We start from the raw sequence: 23,872 nt of genomic DNA, 5'->3' as shown, positions 1-23,872 counted from the left end.
ACTTTTCCTTCCATCGGTTATGAAATCGACCCCATGCTGATTTTTCTAACAAAGTGTATGCCTCTTTTACGGAAAGATGTACATGTATTTTTGTCGATTTTTCTGAATCTTGTGCTCCTCTTTTAGCTGCTTTATCAGCAGTTTCATTACCATGAATGCCCACATGAGAAGGCACCCAACAAAAACTGACCTCAGTCGCTTTAATCCTCAAACAATGTACAAAATGGTTTGCCTCAATAACTAAGTCAGGTCTTGTTTAAAGGCTAAATAATTCCAGAGCATAAAGTACTGATTTGGAATCAACAAAGAATGCTATTTTCGAGAAAACTATTTGATGGCTCACTAAGTAGTTCAGAGCTTGTATAACAGCAATTAGCTCAGCCGTGAATATGGAAAGATGTTTTCCAATAAAGTAAGATTTAAAACCCAGAAATACAGAAAGCCGCACCAGCATTTCTGTCATCAAGAACAGATCCATGTGTAAATATATGAAGATGATTCTGACATTTTTCTGCTATATGAATTCTGGCAGTACTTGTCGTGATATTGATGTTTTCTTCTTTTTTTTTTGTTTCAGAATAAGTGATATCAAAATCTGCTTTCAACATTTCCCCCAAAAGGAACAGGAGTATGATGTGGTTTTGCAGCTAACTCATTCATGTTAATATCAGATTCCTTTAACAAATTTGAAACGTAAGTTGCAACTGTTTCTTGTGATGAAATGGCTTAAACTCTTTTAGGAAAATCAATGTGTGTGTGTGTGTGTGTGTGTGTGTGTGTGTGTGTGTGTGTGTGTGTGTGTGTGTGTGTGTGTGTGTGTGTGTGTGTGTGTCTGTGTGTCTGTGTGTGTCTGTACGTATGAGTGTGTGAGGTATCTGTTTCTAATTGTACATTTTCAGATTGCAGTGACATACAACTGGAAGGGAACAATGCATCACAGCACAATAATAATCTGTGCTTGTAGTACACGGAGGGATGTCTTTCATGAAACAGAAGATGGTTTCTCTGTCAACAACAATAGAAGATGGTTTCTCTGTCAACAACGAGATACTTTGACATGCTGCAAAGATGTTAGCTGCTTGAATTAAAAATCAATCATCCACAGAAAGTGCTCGTTCATTCTGAAGAGGCTTGAGCTAGAGGAATCCATAACAATTAATAACAATCTGGAGGAATCCAGCTGGAGGAATCCATAACAATCAATAACAATCCGGAGGAATCCAGCTGGAGGAATCCATAACAATCAATAACAATCCGGAGGAATCAAGCTGGAGGAATCCATAACAATCAATAGCAATCTGGAGGAATCCATAAGAATCAATAACAATCTGGAGGAATCCAGCTGGAGGAATCCATAACAATCAATAACAATCTGGAGGAATCAAGCTGGAGAAATCCATAACAATCAATAACAATCTGGAGGAATCCAGCTGGAGGAATCCATAACAATCAATAACAATCTGGAGGAATCCAGCTGGAGGAATCCATAACAATCAATAACAATCCGGAGGAATCCAGCTGGAGGAATCCATATCAATAACAATCTGGAGGAATCCAGCTGGAGGAATCCATAACAATCAATAACAATCCGGAGGAATCCAGCTGGAGGAATCCATAACAATCAATAGCAATCTGGAGGAATCCATAAGAATCAATAACAATCTGGAGGAATCCAGCTGGAGTAATCCATAACAATCAATAACAATCTGGAGGAATCGAGCTGGAGAAATCCATAACAATCAATAACAATCTGGAGGAATCCAGCTGGAGAAATCCATAACAATCAATAACAATCTGGAGGAATCCAGCTGGAGGAATCCATAACAATCAACAACAATCTGGAGGAATCCAGCTGGAGGAATCCATAACAATCAATAACAATCTGGAGGAATCAAGCTGGAGGAATCCATAACAATCAATAACAATCTGGAGGAATCCATAGCAGTGGTACTCAGAGCTGGTTTTCCCCCAGATTCCAAAATGCTGAGAACACCCGTTTTGCATCAAGGTAGGCAAAACTAACGCATTCACAAATCCTCTTGGCAGAGGACTAGAAGAGCTGAAGAAGACTAGTGACAAGGAAATCAGAAACAACAACAACAACAACAACAACACCAAAAAACAAAAACAAAACAAAAAACTTCATTAGAAAACAGGAATAATCCATCATTTCACGAGGCAGTGTTTATTGACAAAGGCATACAGCCCAAACAAAACAGGCCTCCTAACTTCTCAGCTACCTCAGGAAAAAGTTGTCACCGGTATAGGCACAAAGTACAGCATGTTGTATATTGTAATACCTACTGAGAAAAAGAATTTGAATATTATGATCAGTAAGTATTATCTATGACGGCGGGGATGATGAAGACGACGACGACAAAGATGGTGATGATGGTGATGATTTGAAATAAATACATATTGGCATGCTAGAAAAACAAACAAACAAACAGAGAATCCTTTGATATTCCGTGGCTGTTCAAATCCACCAGAAATCAGTTTCATAAACAAGAACGAATCATCCAGACTGCCAGAGTGTATTGATAACAAAGTTATTGATGGATTGGAACAAATGTGGAACTGCTTCAATCACAGAAGGGTTCATTGCAGTCAGTGCGTTCAGAGGGTTTGATAAGCAAACCACCCTGGACAAGAGAAGTGGTGGTGGTCTATAGTAAGGCAGAATGTGAACTTCACTTTTTCTCACCTGGAAAGTGTCAAAACTAAAAACTCAGAAACTGACAGGGTCAAATGAAGATGCAAGAAGAACAACTATCGCCTGTTGTTCTTCTTCATGCAATATGCCACGTCCATGTACATGACTTGTAACACTGATAAACGTTTCTTATTCCATATTTCATTTCACGTGTTGGCATCAGTGTGAAGGAAAAAATAATCATCACAATTGCAAAAAGGTGAAAATCCAAGAAAACAAAATTAAACTTCCATGCAATGTGATTAAGAGCACACACACACACACACACACACACACACACACACACACACACACACACACACACTATACGTTTTGCTCCTAACATTAACAGAATAGATCACAAAAATACCCAAAATGACAGCATATTTGTTCGTAAACCACTCATAAACTGTAAATCAGAATCCATATGGGCGTGATCTATAGTTCTTGGGATAAACCTTTTCTTCCGAACAGCGTTAAGAATCACCTGTTTGGGGAAAATACTTACCTTTCAAATAAAGTACTTCTCTGATCATTAATATATATATTTTTTCCATTTGGCAATGTTTCAATCTTTTGTTTTCCAAAGCATCAAATTTACAAATACGTGTGTCAGACTGCGTCTTTGACTGCCTTAAAGAGTACAGTAATAAAATAGGCACACTTAGCAAAGCAACTCATTTCTTCTCTTTCTTTTGCGATATTACTGTGTTATGGGATATCAGGACAATTATATAACCATATACTCATACACACACAAACATACACACACACACACACGCGCGCGCGCGCGCACATGCGGTCGGGTCGTGTCTCCATTCCTGAATAATTATATTTTTCTCCAAGTCAAAAGAACTGGAAGGTGGTGGCTGGGGTGTGAGGAATTCAGGTAAATGCAATCCCGTCTGTCAGTGTGGACTGAACTAAAATGAGCGAGCAAGCAAGCAAGAAAGCAAGCAACTTACCAGCGAAGCTAAAGTCAAGGAATCAACTAACGTTGGAGATTAAAAAACAAACAAAGGAAGAACACACTTTAGCCAGATGAAAAACAACCAGCCTAGATATACAACAAATCAGACACCTGAAGAACACTTCTTTCTCTCCAACCCTCTCTGTCTCTCTCTCTCTCTCTCCCTCTCTGTCTCTCCCTCTCTGTCTCTCTCTCTCTCTCTGTCTCTCCCTCTCTGTCTCTCCCTCTCTGTCTCTCCCTCTCTGTCTCTCACTCACTCCCTCGATCACTCCCCATCTGCCTTTCCTTTTTATTCTCTCTGTCTCTCTTTAATTTCTGCCTCAGTTTTCTTTGTCTCTGTCTGTCTGTACCCCCCCCTCAAGTGTTTAGGCCCATTCCCCTGTCTCTTGTGTGTGGACAAACCTATGCTCCTATAAACAGAAACAAAGTGCCCATCTAGAATTTACAGGCAAATGTACTGGCATTAGAAATGGAGACTTCCCCCTAGTGGTGTTCGGTGCTGGTTGATAAATGTCTGGAGATGACACACAGAAGACAGATAGAAAAGAGAAATGGAGACTTCCCCCTAGTGGTGTTCGGTGCTGGTTGATAAATGTCTGGAGATGACACACAGAAGACAGAGAGAAAAGAGAAGCGGGGACAAATGACAAAAGATATACACATATATAAATCACTAGACAGACAGACAGACAGACAGATAGATAGGTAGAGACGCGGACAGAGAGAGAGAGAGAGAGAGAGAGAGAGAGAGAGAGACAGAGACAGAGAGACACAGAGTAGACAGTTAGAGGGACCTAAAATGATAAAGACAAAAATCAAATACAAGAGAAAAAAAATACAAAGGGTGAAAGATTAAATTTAACCCTGGACGAACCTGAATCTACATGGCATCATGTGTTTGGCTCACAAGCTTCAATAGTTCTTTTAAGAGGCAAAAGTAACATGACTTATAACCCATTACCAAAAACTGACATCAGTTTGGCTGTCGCGTCACGCCCATGTACACAACTTACGGCAGAATGATATCAAATCCCTTAAAAAAAAAGCATGATTACTTCAACCACCAACCTTTAGTCTGGTTGGCACATTTACAACAAGAAGTATGACCATGGAACAGTTGATCAAGCACATAAGTGACATATCTCACACAAGCTATGCCGAATCAATTAAAAATGAATACTTCAACTCGCAATAAAAAAACAACAACAATAAATCAACCGGTTAGCGTTTTATGCAAGATCTTTACAGAAGTGAATCTTCTGTTGTTTATGGCCGAGCCAACGACAGAAGGCCACCTGACAGATGTTGTAGTATAAGGGAAAGAAGTCTACGCATGGAGTGAACACTATAAAGCATGAAGAGCGAAGATTTATAGAGAAAGGCAGAGAGACACAGTATCAGACTAGGAAAACCGCGTGTACTCGCACTTATAAAACTATCAAACACACACACACACACAGATATATATGTATATATATATATATATATATATATATATATATATATATGTATATATATATATGTGTGTGTGTGTGTGTGTGTGTGTGTGTGTGTGTGTGTGTGTGTGTGCTGAGGAATAAAGAGAAAGGGAAGGAAGTGATGCAGAGAGACAGAGAGAGATAGAGACAGAGAGAGAGAGAGAGACAGACAGACAGTGAGGGAGAAACAGAGCAATACGCACAAATACAAAGCAACACAGACACACACACACACACACACACACACACACACACACACACACACACATACACACACCATTTATACGCATGTTAACATAAAGAATTACCCAGAAACCTGTACAGAAAAAAAATTATTAAGACATAAGCACAGCAGTTACAACCTGTCCATCCACCCATCTTTCTAAATACAATCCACGCGTCATCATCATATTCATTGTCGGATTAATCAACAGCACGCGCACAAACACACCACACACATGCATCACACACACACACACATGCACCACACACACACACACACACACACACACACCACTAAGGGCACAACAACATCAAACACAGACACATATCCACACACACACACACACACGTAATTTCACTTAAAGTGGAAAGATATTCAAATATATGCACATACATCAAATGCACATACAACACACATCACACATACACATCGCACACATATCACATATGTCACATATATCACACACATTACACCCACCCATACAACCATACCCCCCCACACACACAAGGCACGCGCACACACACCCACCCACCCACACCCACCCACACACACACACACACACACACACACACACACACACACACACACACACACACACACACACACACACACACACACACACACACACACACACGCACGCACACACACAAACTCATTGGTCACAACAATGGAAGAAGACACAAAGGTTTATCTCTCACTTTTTTCTTCTGCTGGTTGAAGTTGTCGATGATAACGCCAATGAAGAGGTTGAGGGTAAAGAACGAGCCGAGAATGATGAAGAGGACGAAGTAGATGTAGGAGTAGATGTTCTTTTCTCTGTCAGGTTGCTTGTCTAACTGTCAACACCATCACCATCAACGCCAATGTCATCACCATCACCATTAATAATAAAATTTTTTTTTAAAAAATGTCACCACCATCACCATCAACTCCACCACCATCGATACCATCTACCATCACCATGGATATCATCATCTTCAGTACCGATGTCACCACCATCAAGACCATCACCACCAATACCATTATCACCATCAACATCAATGCCATTATCACCACCATCACCATAGGTGGATGCCATCACTACAAATACCAATATCATCACCATCACCATCAACACAATCATCAAAACCAATATCATTCCCACGACCATGAATATCATCATCATCAGTACCAATGTCACCACCATCACCCACCATCAACATCATTATCATTATCACCACCATCACCATCAACTCCATCGATACTAATGTCACCACGTCACCATCACTACCATCACCTCCACCATCATCAATGGTGGTGTGTCCATCGAGATCGATGATGACCATCGTTGTCATCCAGATGGGGGATGGGGGATGGGGGGAGGGTGGTGGTGGGGTGGGGGGAAGGATGCTCATGAATCTATCTGTGAGTGCGCAGATGGCTGAATAGTCCAATCTGCGCACGAAATGTTCGCTGACAGTTGGGGCAGACAAAGACAGGCATATCATTGTCAGGGAGCTTGTTTGCCCGTGACTTTCTGGCCTGCCTCTTCTCAACAGCTGCAGCAGTCCTGTTGGCCTCGCACAACCTGGCGCCTTTGTGCACAGCAGCGCGCCATTTGTCACGGTCCACTGCAGATTCCTCCCAGGAGTCAGGGTTGATATCAAACGCTTTCAGAGAGACTTTCAGAGTATCTCTGAAGCGCTTCTTCTGACCTCCGTGTGATCTCTTCCCTTGTTGCAGCTCGCCATAGAAGAGCCTTTTGGGCAGCCGATGGTCTGGCATGCGCGCCACGTGTCCAGCCCAGCGAAGCTGGGACTGCATCAGGATGGTGAAGATGCTGGGAAAGGTGGCTTTTGCGAGCACCTCTGTGTCTGGGGTCTTGTCTTGCCATCACCATCAATACCAATATATGTCACCACTATCTTCAACATTATTCCCACAACCACCATCAACTGCCTTAATGGGCTGCCATCTTCAATATAATGTCATCGGCACTTGGGTTGAGAGAGAGAGAGAGAGAGAGAGAGAGAGAGAGAGAGAGAGAGACAGACAGACAGACAGACAGACAGACAGACAGACAGCGACAGAGACAGAGAGAAACGAAACGAAACAGAATTTCATTTAACCAGGGAAATGCTTTTTTCCACCCAGGCTAGGGGCAAAAAGAAAAGTATAAAAGCACTGAAAAAAATATCACAAGAAAGAACTGGGAGAAAAAAATCAAAGAAAGAGAGAGAAAGAGAGAGAGGGAGGGAGAGAGAGGGAGGGAGAGAGAGAGAGAGAGGGAGGAGAGGGAGAAAGAGGGAGAGGGAGAGAGAGACAGAGAGAGGGAGAGAGAGAGAGAGAGAGAGGGAGAGAGAGAGACAGAGAGAGACAGAGAGAGAGAGAGGGGGGGAGAGAGAGAGAGGAATGGGGGGGGGGGGGGGGGGGGGGGGGGGGGTTGTAAAATTGCCTCAGCACATTTATCAGGAATACTTACGCCTCTGCTGTCGATTGCATTGTTCATGATAGCAACCCATCCCTTGTATGTTGCCTTGAACAGAGAAAACGAAACGAACAGCCTCAGTACTGCTTCAAACACGGTACCTTGAAAATAAAACAATAGCCGAACAACTACATATTACTACACTTTTATTCATAGCCTGCAATGCATCATTTTTTTTTTCTCTCTCTTGATCCTCAGTACTGGTTCAAACACGGTACCTTGAAAATAAAACAATAGCCGAACAACTACATATTACTACACTTTTATTCATAGCCTGCAATGCATCATTTTTTTTTCTCTCTCTTGATCCTCAGTACTGGTTCAAACACGGTACCTTGAAAATAAAACAATAGCCGAACAACTACATATTACTACACTTTTATTCATAGCCTGCAATGCATCATTTTTTTTCTTCTCTCTCTCTTGATCCTTTCAATAACAAATTACGTCCAGATAATTTTCTGGAGAAAGAGAACGTGTGAATGAACTAATAAATTAGGTACTGAATTTGCCTTTGGAACTGACATTACAAGCCTCATTCTTGGCTGGATACAACCGCCAGTCTTTGCTTGAGTAAGAACAAGAATGCATTTTTCTCTGCAAATGCCTTGGGCCAGCCAGGCAAAATGCAGCCCAAATTACTCTGGAGAGAATCTGATTTCAAAAGTCCAGTTGTGTTTCCCGTTGCTGTCCTACATTCATCAACACTGTATGACTGATGCAACAGGCAGTCATTACTCATTTCATCAACACTGTATGGCTGATGCAACAGGCAGTCATTACATCAACACTGTGTATGACTGATGCAAAAGGTAGTCATTACTCATTTCATCAACACTGTGTATGGCTGATGCAAAAGGTAGTCATTACTCATTTCATCAACACTGTGTATGACTGATGCAACAGGCAGTCATTACATCAACACTGTGTATGACTGATGCAACAGGCAGTCATTACATCAACACTGTATGACTGATGCAACAGGTAGTCATTACTCATTTCATCAACACTGTGTATGACTGATGCAACAGGCAGTCATTACTCATTTCATCAACACTGTGTATGACTGATGCAACAGGCAGTCATTACTCATTACATCAACACTGTGTATGACTGATGCAACAGGCAGTCATTACTCATTTCATCAACACTGTGTATGACTGATGCAACAGGCAGTCATTACTCATTTCATCAACACTGTGTATGACTGATGCAACAGGTAGTCATTACTCATTTCATCAACACTGTGTATGACTGATGCAACAGGCAGTCATTACATCAACACTGTATGACTGATGCAACAGGCAGTCATTACATCAACACTGTATGACTGATGCAACAGGCAGTCATTACATCAACACTGTATGACTGATGCAACAGGCAGTCATTACATCAACACTGTATGACTGATGCAACAGGCAGTCATTACATCAACACTGTGTATGGCTGATGCAACAGGCAGTCATTACATCAACACTGTATGGCTGATGCAACAGGCAGTCATTACATCAACACTGTATGACTGATGCAACAGGTAGTCATTACATCAACACTGTAAGACTGATGCAACAGGCAGTCATTACATCAACACTGTATGACTGATGCAACAGGCAGTCATTACATCAACACTGTATGACTGATGCAACAGGCAGTCATTACATCAACACTGTATGACTGATGCAACAGGTAGTCATTACTCATTTCATCAACACTGTATGACTGATGCAACAGGCAGTCATTACTCATTTCATCAACACTGTGTATGACTGATGCAACAGGCAGTCATTACATCAACACTGTGTATGGCTGATGCAACAGGCAGTCATTACATCAACACTGTATGACTGATGCAACAGGCAGTCATTACATCAACACTGTATGACTGATGCAACAGGCAGTCATTACATCAACACTGTATGACTGATGCAACAGGCAGTCATTACTCATTACATCAACACTGTATGACTGATGCAACAGGCAGTCATTACATCAACACTGTATGACTGATGCAACAGGCAGTCATTACTCATTTCATCAACACTGTGTATGACTGATGCAACAGGCAGTCATTACTCATTACATCAACACTGTATGACTGATGCAACAGGCAGTCATTACTCATTACATCAACACTGTATGACTGATGCAACAGGCAGTCATTACATCAACACTGTGTATGACTGATGCAACAGGCAGTCATCTATCATTTCCATACTTGAAGCCTCGATGTAAGAATTTACAAACAAGGAGTAACAATCAGAGAGAGAGAGAGAGAGAGACGGAGACAGAGACAGAGAGACAGAGAGAGACAGAGAGAGACAGAGACAGAGAGACAGAGAGAGACAGAGATGGACTGAACACTGAACACTGAAATGTTTAATGTCATTAGCTGAAAAGCTCTGGTGACATAGTAGATACAAATCAGAACAAAATGGTGCAAACAGATGAAAAGGAATAGAAAGGGGGAAAAAAAAAAACAACGACAAAAAACAAACGAAACAAAACAAAACAAAAAAAAAACCAACAACAAAAAACCAAACAAAAAACAAAACAAAACAAAAACAAAACAAAACAACAACATATAAACAAAAACAAAACAGAATTGAAACAACATAAACTAATATGAGACTTCTGGCACTTTGGCACATTGTCATTAGCTTGAAAGTACATGTGACAGGGGGTAATTTGCCGTTTTTTTTAGTCGTTCGTCTCCAAGGTTTGGACAGTACACAGAAAACAAAGTACAGATGAATCATGTAACATCGGTACACATCATATCAATACAAACACATACTAAATTACATATAAATCATACAATAAATATCTACGCATGTCAACATCAAAACCCATCATATCAATTCGAGCACATCAAATAATTACGATGTCGAGATCAACCATCCAAATGTAGCCCTTCCTTTTTATCTATGCTTTTTTCCTCATAGAACCCATACTAATTTTTAATTGATTAATGAGTATTTGGACCGGTGATGGACGTTTTCCGTATATTTATTGCCTCAGATACATATTTTGCAACTGAAAGTATCATATCTTCATTTTCTGTCATCAGTATGCCGCACAAATCTTCTCTCTGCGCTGGAGCTGTATTGAAAAAGGTGCAGGTTTTTTTTTTTTTCGTAATTCTTCGTATCTTCTGCAGTTAAATATGAAATGATTTTCACACATTGGGCAAGATGTTGCTACCTCTGAATCGAACCATCTTCTGTTGGCATTCAGTCCAAGTGCTCTCAATTTCAGCTTCGCAAAGCAGATTTTATGCTATTTATTTGTTATAATCTTAATATACTTCTCTGTTTGAAATATTTATTTAAATGAATAAAACCATACCTATCATTGCTCTCTCTTTCTCCGTGCCAGTTTTGTTTGTAACATGCTATAAGTCTATCTTTAAATTCCGATACAAAGCCGCTCTCGTGCCCTACTCCTTGGCACATCCAAACAAGACCGAATCCATGTTCCGTTAGTGTTTTCTTGATGTAGAATACCCAATTACGTTTGCCTTCTCCTCTTGCAGTTGCAGCATCTCGTACGCTTGTCTACACAATCGTGATGTTGGCAGTCTTGTTAGTTTGAGCCAATATTTTATGCATTTTACAATTGATCTAATATGCAATGGGTACCTGCCAGTTTCGCCATACATTATAGTGTTTAATGAGTGTAATGAGATACCAAGAAAGCGCTTCATTGCAAATGTATATGGGAGAGAGAGAGAGACAGAGGCACAGCGAGAGAGAGAGAGAGAGACAGACAGAGAGGGAGAGGGGGAGATAGAGAGAGAGAGAGGGAGATAGAGAGAGTATACCACTTGGAAGAGGGCCAGGTAGGCCATGATGACGTTGTCGAAGTTGACCTTTGCGTTAATCCATCGGTACTTGAGTCGCTCACAGTCGTCCTTAGTATCCACCAGCGATAGGTTCACCTGCCGCACGACACTGCTCATTGCAGCTTTACACAGCAACGTCGTCGTCATCATCATTACTATCATCATCATCGTCATCGTCATCATCATCATCGTCTTGTTGTTCTCGTCTTTATCTTCATCATTGTTGTGGTCTCATTCTCCTCATCCCCTCCCCTCACCACCTTCATCACTCATTCCCCCCTCCCCTCACCACCTTCATCACTCATTCCCCCTCCCCTCCCCTCACCACCTTCATCACTCATTCTCCCCCTCCCCTCCCCTCACCACCTTCATCACTCATTCCCCCTCCCCTCCCCTCACCACCTTCATCACTCATTCCCCTTCCCTCCCCTCCACCTTCATCACTCATTCCCCCTCCCCTCCCCTCACCACCATCACTCATTCCCCCCTCCCCTCCCCTCACCACCTTCATCACTCATTCCCCCTCCCCTCCCCTCACCACCTTCATCACTCATTCCCCTTCCCCTCCCCTCACCACCTTCATCACTCATTCCCCCTCCCTCCTCACCACCTTCATCACTCATTCCCCCTTCCCTCACCACCTTCATCACTCATTCCCCTCCCCTCCCCTCACCACCTTCATCACTCATTCCCCCTCCCCTTCCCTCACCACCTTCATCACTCATTCCCCCTCCCCTCCCCACCTTCATCACTCATTCTCCCCTCCCCTACCCTCACCACCTTCATCACTCATTCCCCTTCCCCTCCCCTCACCACCTTCATCATTCATTCCCCCTCCCCTCCCCTCACCACCTTCATCACTCATTCCCCCTCCCCTCCCCTCACCACCTTCATCACTCATTCCCCCTCCCCTCCCCTCACCACCTTCATCACTCATTCCCCTCCCCTCCCCTCACCACCTTCATCACTCATTCCCCCTCCCCTTCCCTCACCACTCATCACTCATTCCCCCCCCTCCCCTCACCACCTTCATCACTCATTCCCCTCCCCTCCCCTCACCACCTTCATCACTCATTCCCTCCCCTCCCCTCACCACCTTCATCACTCATTCCCCCACCCTCACCACCTTCATCACTCATTCTCCCCCTCCCCTCCCCACCTTCATCACTCATTCTCCCTCCCCTCCCCTCACCACCTTCATCACTCATTCCCCCTCCCCTCCCCTCACCACCTTCATCACTCATTCCCCCCCTCCCTCACCACCTTCATCACTCATTCCCCCTCCCCCTCCCTCACCACCTTCATCACTCATTCTCCCCTCCCTCTCCCCTCACCACCTTCATCACTCATTCTCCCCCTCCCCTCCCCTCACACCTTCATCACTCATTCCCCTCCCCTCCCCTCACCACCTTCATCACTCATTCTCCCCCCCTCCCCTCACCACCTTCATCACTCATTCCCCCTCCCCTCCCTCACCACCTTCATCACTCATTCTCCCTCTCCCCTCACCACCTTCATCACTCATTCTCCCCCTCCCTCACCACCTTCATCACTCATTCCCCCTCCCCTCACCATCTCATCACTCATTCTCCTCCTCCCTCCCCTCACCACCTTCATCACTCATTCTCCCCCTCCCTCCCCTCACCATCTTCATCACTCATTCCCCTCCCCTCCCCTCACCACCTTCATCACTCATTCTCCCCTCCCCTCCCCTCACCATCTTCATCACTTTTCATCTCCCCCTCCCCTCACCACCTTCATCACTCATTCTCCCTCTCCCCTCACCACCTTCATCACTCATTCTCCCTCTCCCCTCACCACCTTCATCACTCATTCTCCCCCTCCCCTCACCACCTTCATCACTCATTCCCCCTCCCCTCACCATCTTCATCACTCATTCTCCACCTCCCCTCCCTCACCACCTTCATCACTCATTCTCCCCCTCCCCTCCCTCACCACCTTCATCACTCATTCCCCTCCCCTTCCCTCACCACCTTCATCACTCATTCCCCCTCCCCTCCCATCACCATCTTCATCACTCATTCCCCTCCCCCTCCCCTCACCACCTTCATCACTCATTCCCCCTCCCCTCCCCTCACCATCTTCATCACTCATTCCCCTCCCCTCCCTCACCACCTTCATCACTCATTCCCCCTCCCCTCCCCTCACCACCTTCATCACTCATTCTCTCCCTCCCCTCACTATCTTCATCACTCATTCTCCCCCTCCCCCCTCCCTCACCACCTTCATCACTCATTCCCCTTCCCCTCACCACCTTCATCACTCATTCCCCTCCCCTTCCCTCACCACCTTCATCACTCATTCCCCCTCCCCTCCCATCACCATCTTCATCACTCATTCCCCTCCCCCTCCCCTCACCACCTTCATCACTCATTCTCCCCTCCCCCCCCCTCACCACCTTCATCACTCATTCTCCCTCCCCTCCCCTCACCACCTTCATCACTCATTCTCCCACTCCCCTCCCCTCACCATCTTCATCACTCATTCTCCCCCTCCCCTCACCACCTTCATCACTCATTCTCCCCCACCCTCACCACCTTCATCACTCATTCTCCCCCTCCCCTCCCCTCACCATCTTCATCACTCATTCTCCCCCTCCCCTCACCATCTTCATCACTCATTCTCCCCCTCCCCTCCCCTCACCACCTTCATCACTCATTCCCCTCCCCTGCCCTCACCACCTTCATCACTCATTCCCCCTCCCCTCACCACCATCACTCATTCCTCTTCCCCTCCCCTCACCATCTTCATCACTTTTTCCACCTCCCCTCACCACCTTCATCACTCATTTCCCCTCCCCCTCACTCACCATCATCACTTATTCCCCCTCCCCCTCCCCTCACCATCTTCATCACTCATTCTCCCCCACCCTCACCATCTTCATCACTCATTCTCCCCTCCACTCACCATCTTCATCACTCATTCTCCCCCTCTCTCACATCACCATCACTCATTCTCCCCCTCTCTCACCATCTTCATCACTCATTCTCCCCTCCCCTCACCATCTTCATCACTCATTCTCCCCCACCCTCACCACCTTCATCACTCATTCTCCCCCTCTCTCACCATCTTCATCACTCATTCTCCCCTCCCCTCACCATCTTCATCACTCATTCTCCCCCTCCCCTCACTATCTTCATCACTCATTCTCCCCCTCCCCCCTCCCTCACCATCTTCATCACTCATTCTCCCCCTCCCCTCCCCTCACTATCTTCATCACTCATTCTCCCCCTCCCCCCTCCCTCACCACCTTCATCACTCATTCTCCCCCTCCCCTCCCCTCACCATCTTCATCACTCATTCTCCCCCTCCCCTGACTATCTTCATCACTCATTCTCCCCCTCCCCCCTCCCTCACCATCTTCATCACTCATTCTCCACCTCCCCTCCCCATCTTCATCACTCATTCTCCCCCTCCCCTCACTATCTTCATCACTCATTCTCCCCCTCCCTCCCCACCTTCATCACTCATTCTCCCCCTCCCTCACCACCTTCATCACTCATTCTCCACCTCCCCTCCCCTTCCCTCACCACCTTCATCACTCATTCCCCCCCTCCCCCCTCCCTCACCACTTTCATCACTCATTCCCCACCTCCCCCCTCCCTCACCACCTTCATCACTCATTCTCCCCCCCTCCCCTCACCACCTTCATCACTCATTCCCCCCTCCCCTCACCACCTTCATCACTCATTCTCCACCTCCCCTCCCCTCACCACCTTCATCACTCATTCTCCCCCCCCCTCCCCTCACCACCTTCATCACTCATTCCCCCTCCCCTCACCACCTTCATCACTCATTCCCCCCTCCCCTCCGCTCCCCTCCTCACCTCATAATCATCATTATCATCATTATACTGATACTGATATCATCATCTTCATCATCATCATCATCATAGTTGCCTTTCAAATGGTTAAAAAACGAAACAACTGTTGTATTCGTTGTTATCTTCAACATCTAACTACCTCAATATTGTGATTCTCCTTATCGCCGGCATAATCAATCGATCAATCAATCAATCAATCAGTCAACCAATTAGTCATCATCATCATCACCACCACCACCACCACCACCACCGGATTCATCATCATCATCATCACCACCTGATTCACCACCACCACCACCACCACCACCAGATTAATCATCATCGTCATCATCATCATCATCATCATCATCATTATCACAGCGATGTTCGCCTCCTTACCCTGGTATTGTTCTCGTCGAGGCAGGAGTAGAACTGTCCCTTGAAGAGCTGCACGCCCATGATGCCGAAGATGAGCCAGAAGACCAGACACACCACCATCACGTTGCAGATGCTGGGGATGGCTTTGATCAGAGCGTTCACCACCACCTGGCGATCACAGTCAAACGGTTCTCTTTATTTTCAAAATGCATCTTTTTTTTTTTGCATATCTTAAATCAACACAGACTAATAAGTAAGAAGCAATTAAGCATAGGTAATTCTGATTCAGACACGCCCCTCTCCCCCGGCACGACGCCAGTCCAGGACTCCCATCTTGCCACAGGTCACCAACTTCATCGTCCCGCAGTTTCAGTTTCAGTTTCAGTAGCTCAAGGAGGCGTCACTGCGTTCGGACAAATCCATATACGCTACACCACATCTACCAAGCAGATGCCTGACCAGTAGCGTAACCCAACGCGCTTTGTCAAGCCTTGAGAAAACAAACAAACAAAAAAACAAAAAACAACAACAACAAAAAACATAAATAAACAAATGAATAAATAATAATAATAATGATAATAATAATGAAAATGAAATAAATAAATAGATTAAAAGAAAGACAACAATGATGATAAATAAGCAAATAAATGTAAAAAAAAAACAAAAACAACAAAAAACCCACCCTAGAAGTGGTCGGATAAAGTTCAATCAGAAACATGATTTATAATAGATATACAAACATAATTAAGTAATTAAGACAAAAAGAAAAAAAAATTTGCATTGTGGATTAACGACTTAAAAACATTGTCAAACACCACAAAAGAAATCGGAAAATATTCACTATCCTCATAAACTAACTATCTAATAATAACATGTTATAAGAGATGCCCTTATACATTAACTTGTTACATTACGTAAGAGCCTGACTTTAGAAGTGTGTATTTCAACTACATTTTCAGATATTTAGGTTTTAAGTGTGACCAATACTTCCTAATGATAGGTTGTGATAAAGTGAGCACTCTGTTTTGGAGTCTGATGTAACTACAAGACATTACGTTATTTCCGCTTTATATTGCAGAAGCGACGGGCGCAATAGCCGAGTGGTTAAAGCATTTACTTTCAATCTTAGGGTCCCGGGTTCGAATCTTCGTAAAGGCGCCTGGTGGGTAAAGGGTGGAGATTTTTCCGATCTCCCAGGTCAACGTTTGTGCAGACCTGCTTGTGCCTGAACCCTGTTCGTGTGTATACACGCAAGCAGAAGACCAAATACGCACGTTAAAAAATCCTGTAATCCATGTCAGCGTTCGGTGGGTAATGGAAACAAGAACATACGCTGCCTGCAGACGGACAGACAGACACACAGACAGACAGACAGACACACACACACACAGACACACACACACACAGACACACACACACAGACAGACACACAGACACACACACACACAGACAGACTCACCCTCATTCCCTCCCAGCGAGACACGGCCCTGAGAGGTCGCAGAGCACGCAGAGTTCTCAGGGACTTGATGGATCCCATGTTCTCCATCTTCAGACCTTTCATCGCCAGCAGGAAGATGGACAGCTGATAGAAAAAAAAGAAAAGAAGCGAAAACGTGGTTAAAGATGAAAATGGATAACAATACTGCAGGTTCAGTGATAATAAGAAAGTGCCGAGGCAGAGCCTCCTCAAAAAGCAACACACACACACACAGACAGACAGACACACACACACACACACACACACCTGTTGCAAATACACACACACTCTATCTCTCTCTGACACACAGATCCTAACCACCACCACCACTGCTACAACTTCCCCTATCCTTTCAACTCTCACATCACCCTCTGACTACTAAAAAAAACAAAAACAAGCAACGCCCCCCTCCCCCTCCCGCAAAACAAGATACCCTCCCAACCACAAGAATCATAACTACCACCATCACCACTACCTCATCAACCAACCACAAGAATCCTACCACCATCACCTCTACCTCATCAACCAACCACAAGAATCCTACCACCATCACCTCTACCTCATCAACCAACCACAAGAATCCTAACTACCACCATCACCACTACCTCATCAACCAACCACAAGAATCCTAACTACCACCATCACCACTACCTCATCAACCAACCACAAGAATCCTAACTACCACCATCATCACTACCTCATCAACCAACCACAAGAATCCTAACTACCACCATCATCACTACCTCATCAACTCCCTTAACCCCGTAAACTCCAACTCTTAAGAAAACAACCACAACAACAACAACAACCAAAACCAAAACCAAAAACAACAGAACCAAACAAGAAAGAAACCAAAGCAACCAAACCGGAACCACCGCTCACCGAGACGATGATGAAGTCCAGCCAGCACCAGGCATCGCTGAAGTAGGTCTTGAAGCCGAAGGCCATCCACTTGATGAGCATCTCCATGATGAAGATGGCCGTGAAGCAGTAATCCATGTACTCCAGGATCTTCTGCAGCACCGGCCGCTGTGGCAGGTGCGCGTCCTCGAACGCCTTGCAAGAAAGATGTCATTGAATTCCAACAGTATTATTCGGCCTTGCCGTTTTACATTTTATGCTTGCTTTCATCTGGGGCGGTATTCAAGAAGACAAACTTAATTTTGCCTTGAGACAAGTTACTCTTGACAGGGTAGGGACCTTCGGGCGCAGTTTGCCTTGAAGGTTGAGTTTAACTTCATATTCAAGACACGCGCGGTACACTCAGGCAGCAAACCCATCGTCTGTGATGTAAAGTCCCGGTGTTTCCCTTCTGCGCACGCTCTTCTCACCTGACTACAGTTCAGAGAGTTGCCGAGAGAGTCAGCAAAACACGTGCTATCCGAAGAGCACCCCTGTTTTCCCTCAGCAAAAACAACGCTTCAAAATGATCCGCCATATTTACGCTTCGTTGGAAGTCACGCTTTGTGGTGTGTGTGTGTGTGTGTGTGTGTGTTGGAGCTCATGTACGTTATATATGTACCTGACTGTGCTTTCATACCTGTGAAACTGCATGTTTGGTGCATATCTGTTATGCATGTGTGGGTGTATGTGTGAATGTGTGTCTTCATTTGCTTATTTATCATCATTGTTGTCTTATTTATTTATTTTTTATTATTATTATTTTATTATTATTATTATTACTAATACCTTTTTATATTATAATTATTATTTATTTATTTATGTAAGCTTATCTATTATTCATTCACCTTTTTTTTTCTCAAGGCCTGACTAAGCGCGTTGGGTTACGCTGCTGGTCAGGCATCTGTTTGGCAGATGTGGTGTAGCGTATATGGATTTGTCCGAACGCAGTGACGCCTCCTTGAACTACTGAGACTGAAACTGAAACGGGAAGTCACCCTTGGCGGGTTGTAAGGGTAAAGCCTTCGGGTTTGTAGGCTCGTGGGTAGGGTCTTGTGTTCCCGAACACTGGAGGGCAGTTTGCCATGCCTCCGGCAGATCACCCACAGGTACATATTTACCCGAAGGCACGCTGGTTTCTTGAATACGACCCCTGATTGCTGGATGCACTCTTTACGTTGAATTGTAAGTATTGTGATCTTTGGTGTAGTTTTATATTTTCGTGATGCTTGGTTCCTTGGTGAATATTTTGACTAGGGCGAGTGTGGTGTATTTATTTTTGGCTTTGATGGGGGCCTGTGTCATGTGAAACTGTGTTGTTGCCTGTGTTGGTTTTTTTAGGACATACATTTATGTCTTATTAAAAAAAAAGAAGTATATTCTATTGTAAAGTGCTGTGATCCCCCATCTGAGATGGGAGTACTGCGCTACATAAGCCTTCATTTATTATTATTATTATTATGATTATGATTAGTATCAGTGTTTTTGAAGGAGACTGAGCCTTGTAAGGCCCAGAGTCTGACAGGCAGATGAGCACCAGATTTAGTCTGCGCACGCAAAGAATGTGAGAGACAGGTGAGGCCATTTTGGTACAGGCCTGTCCCAGCCACACGGGACGCTGCGCCAGAACCATCACCCAGAGCACGGCTCCACAGCCTTCCAAGTCTGCCTGCTATCTTGCGAGCACAAGTTTGAGTGCAGTTCTACCCAATGAAGGGCGCCAGGAAAGAATTATTACAGTGTTAGATACCATTATGTTTCATATTTTGTATTCAGTTACATGAAATAAGTAACATATTCATACCCCCCCCCCCCAACCTCCTCCTTCCCTACACGGACTTTACTTAGGTAAACATGCTATGATTAATCATGAAATGTTGGAAGGGGTGCACACACTCATGAGAGTGCACACACACACACACACACACACACACACACACACACACACACACACACACCACACACACATACATACACACACACACACACACACCACACACATACACACACACACACACACACACACACACACTCACACACACAGCCCACTTTACTTGCAAAAAGAACTCCTCGCGGTGCTGGCCACCACCACCACCACCACCACCAGCACCAGTTTTCCACCCCCTAAAGAGACCAGGACGACTTACCAGGGCCATGCTGCTGACGATGATCATGAAGATGATGAAGGTCTCGAAGTACTTGTGTTCAGTCACGCGGTACATGAAGCAGCGGAAGGTCCACCACGCTTTTCCCACGTCCGAGTTGGCCATGTTTTGCACGAACGGTCTCATCATGCAGGCCTGCAAAAAGAAACGAGACATCTCCCTCACTTGGCGTTCACTTATCACTTTTTCCTCCAGGGCGCCATTGACGAATCAGTTACGCGTTGGACACTCGGCTTATACCACAGAAGTTGTGTATCTTGTGAATGGATCTTTTGTTGAATTCATTGTATTTGTATTGTGACAATTTTCAAGCAAATTACTCTTTATAAACCTTTTCCCTGTTCTCCTGTGGAATCAGTTGTAATTTGTATCGTGACATTCGTATTCTTCCCAAAATGAAATACTGTATAAACCACTACGTCTCACCATCCTATCCCCCTTTAGCCACCCCCCCACCCCACGCCCCCACCCCACCCCACCCCACGCCCCCAACCCACCTTGCACAGACAGTCATCGGGCTCTTTCTTGTAGACCACTTCCACCTCGTTGATCTCCGGGTCCCCCTCCCCCTCCACCCGCCCCATGCCCTGGTCAGAGGTCAGGGAGGAGGAGGAGGAGGTGATTTCCGAGCCGGTGGGGCTTTTCATGGGCTTCTTCTGGGAGCTGAGACTGGACGCCCGTGACAGGGACAGCTGAGGAGGGAAAGGAACCACCCGGTACAGATTGACGAGAACACGCTCGTGCACTCGAACACACACACACACACACACACACACACACACACACACACACACACACACACACACACACACACACACACACACACACACACATGATCATCATCATCATCATCATCATCACAAGAACAGAGTGGGAAACAAAACAACAACAACAACAAAACAACAACAACAACAACAACAACAAAACAACAACAAAAAAACACGTGAAACTCGTCTCACCTTTGCGCCGTCTGGCACCTCATCAGGGGTCTTTTCAAGTCCTGAACAGAACATGGAGATCGATTAACAAACAAACACAAAATACCAACAAAAAAAAACGCAACAACGAAACACACAGACAACATTCCTCTCCTATTCTCCCCACTCTCCGCACACAGAAACAACGTTCTCCCCACTCTCCACACACAGAAACAACGTTCTCCCCACTCTCCACACACAGAAACAACGTTCTCCCCACTCTCTCCACACACAGAAACAACGTTCTCCCCACTCTCTGCACACACAGAAACAACGTTCTCCCCACTCACCACACACAGAAACAACGTTCTACCCACTCTCTGCACACACAGAAACAACGTTCTCCCCACTCACCACACACAGAAACAACGTTCTCCCCACTCTCTCCACACACAGAAACAACGCTCTCCCCACTCTCCACACACCGAAACAACGTTCTCCCCACTCTCTCCACACACAGAAACAACGTTCTCCCCACTCTCTCCACACACAGAAACAACGTTCTCCCCACTCTCTGCACACAGAAACAACGTTCTCCCCACTCTCCACACACAGAAACAACGTTCTCCCCACTCTCTGCACACACAGAAACAACGTTCTCCCCACTCTCTCCACACAGAAACAACGTTCTCCCCACTCTCCACACACAGAAACAACGTTCTCCCCAATCACCACACACAGAAACAACGTTCTCTCCACTCTCTCCACACACAGAAACAACGTTCTCCCCAATCACCACACACAGAAACAACGTTCTCCCCACTCTCCACACACAGAAACAACGTTCTCCCCACTCTCCTCACACAGAAACAACGTTCTCCCCACTCTCTCCACACACAGAAACAACGTTCTCCCCACTCTCTCCACACACAGAAACAACGTTCTCCCCAATCACCACACACAGAAACAACGTTCTCCCCACTCTCTCCACACACAGAAACAACGTTCTCCCCAATCACCACACACAGAAACAACGTTCTCCCCACTCTCTCCACACACAGAAACAACGTTCTCCCCACTCTCTCCACACACAGAAACAACGTTCTCCCCAATCACAACACACACAGAAACAACGTTCTCCCCACTCTCTCCACACACAGAAACAACGTTCTCCCCACTCTCTCCACACACAGAAACAACGTTCTCCCCACTCTCTCCACACACAGAAACAACGTTCTCCCCACTCTCTCCACACACAGAAACAACGTTCTCCCCACTCTCTCCACACACAGAAACAACGTTCTCCCCACTCTCTCCACACACAGAAACAACGTTCTCCCCACTCTCTCCACACACAGAAACAACGTTCTCCCCACTCTCTGCACACAGAAACAACGTTCTCCCCACTCACCACACACAGAAACAACGTTCTCCCCACTCTCTCCACACACAGAAACAACGTTCTCCCCACTCTCTCCACACACAGAAACAACGTTCTCCCCACTCTCTCCACACACAGAAACAACGTTCTCCCCACTCTCTGCACACACAGAAACAACGTTCTCCCCACTCACCACACACAGAAACAACGTTCTACCCACTCTCCACACACAGAAACAACGTTCTCCCCACTCTCTCCACACAGAAACAACGTTCTCCCCACTCTCTCCACACACAGAAACAACGTTCTCCCCACTCTCCACACACAGAAACAACGTTCTCCCCACTCTCTGCACACAGAAACAACGTTCTCCCCACTCTCTCCACACACAGAAACAACGTTCTCCCCACTCTCTCCACACACAGAAACAACGTTCTCCCCACTCTCCACACACAGAAACAACGTTCTCCCCACTCTCTCCACACACAGAAACAACGTTCTCCCCACTCTCTCCACACACAGAAACAACGTTCTCCCCACTCTCCACACACAGAAACAACGTTCTCCCCACTCTCCACACACAGAAACAACGTTCTCCCCACTCTCTCCACACACAGAAACAACGTTCTCCCCACTCACCACATACAGAAACAACGTTCTCCACACTCTCTCGACACACAGAAACAACGTTCTCCACACTCTCCACACACAGAAACAACGTTCTCCACACTCTCTCGACACACAGAAACAACGTTCTCCCCACTCTCTCCACACACAGAAACAACGTTCTCCCCACTCTCCACACACAGAAACAACGTTCTCCCCACTCTCTCCACACACAGAAACAACGTTCTCCCCACTCTCTCCACACAGAAACAACGTTCTCCCCACTCTCTCCACACACAGAAACAACGTTCTCCACACTCTCCACACACAGAAACAACGTTCTCCACACTCTCCACACACAGAAACAACGTTCTCCCCACTCTCCACACACAGAAACAACGTTCTCCCCACTCTCCACACACCGAAACAACGTTCTCCACACTCTCCACACACAGAAAGAACGAAACACACAGACAACATTCCTCTCCTATTCTCCCCACTCTACGCACACAAAAAACAACAAAAAGGAAAAATACTTGCCAAACATCAGCACT

At 45.3% G+C, this 23,872-nt stretch overlaps 1 protein-coding gene across 1 annotated transcript in view; it reads right to left on the bottom strand.

The window, feature by feature from the left end:
- The window catches only part of LOC143281365 (sodium channel protein para-like), an 85,399-nt gene that overhangs the window by 9,185 nt on the left and 52,342 nt on the right, over positions 1-23,872 (bottom strand). Inside the window, exons 19-27 of the mRNA XM_076586569.1 lie at positions 21,374-21,414; positions 20,912-21,106; positions 20,397-20,549; positions 18,232-18,405; positions 17,332-17,454; positions 15,894-16,040; positions 11,651-11,767; positions 7,825-7,878; positions 6,062-6,199 (exon numbers count right to left, since the gene is read on the bottom strand). Coding sequence (XP_076442684.1) covers positions 6,062-6,199; positions 7,825-7,878; positions 11,651-11,767; positions 15,894-16,040; positions 17,332-17,454; positions 18,232-18,405; positions 20,397-20,549; positions 20,912-21,106; positions 21,374-21,414 — 1,142 coding nt within the window. The remainder of the gene's footprint in view (positions 1-6,061; positions 6,200-7,824; positions 7,879-11,650; positions 11,768-15,893; positions 16,041-17,331; positions 17,455-18,231; positions 18,406-20,396; positions 20,550-20,911; positions 21,107-21,373; positions 21,415-23,872) is intronic.

The sequence above is a fragment of the Babylonia areolata genome, chromosome 4 (genome assembly GCF_041734735.1).
Source record: "Babylonia areolata isolate BAREFJ2019XMU chromosome 4, ASM4173473v1, whole genome shotgun sequence".
Lineage (NCBI taxonomy): Eukaryota > Metazoa > Mollusca > Gastropoda > Neogastropoda > Buccinidae > Babylonia > Babylonia areolata.
This window is presented reverse-complemented; position numbering and strand designations above follow the sequence as displayed.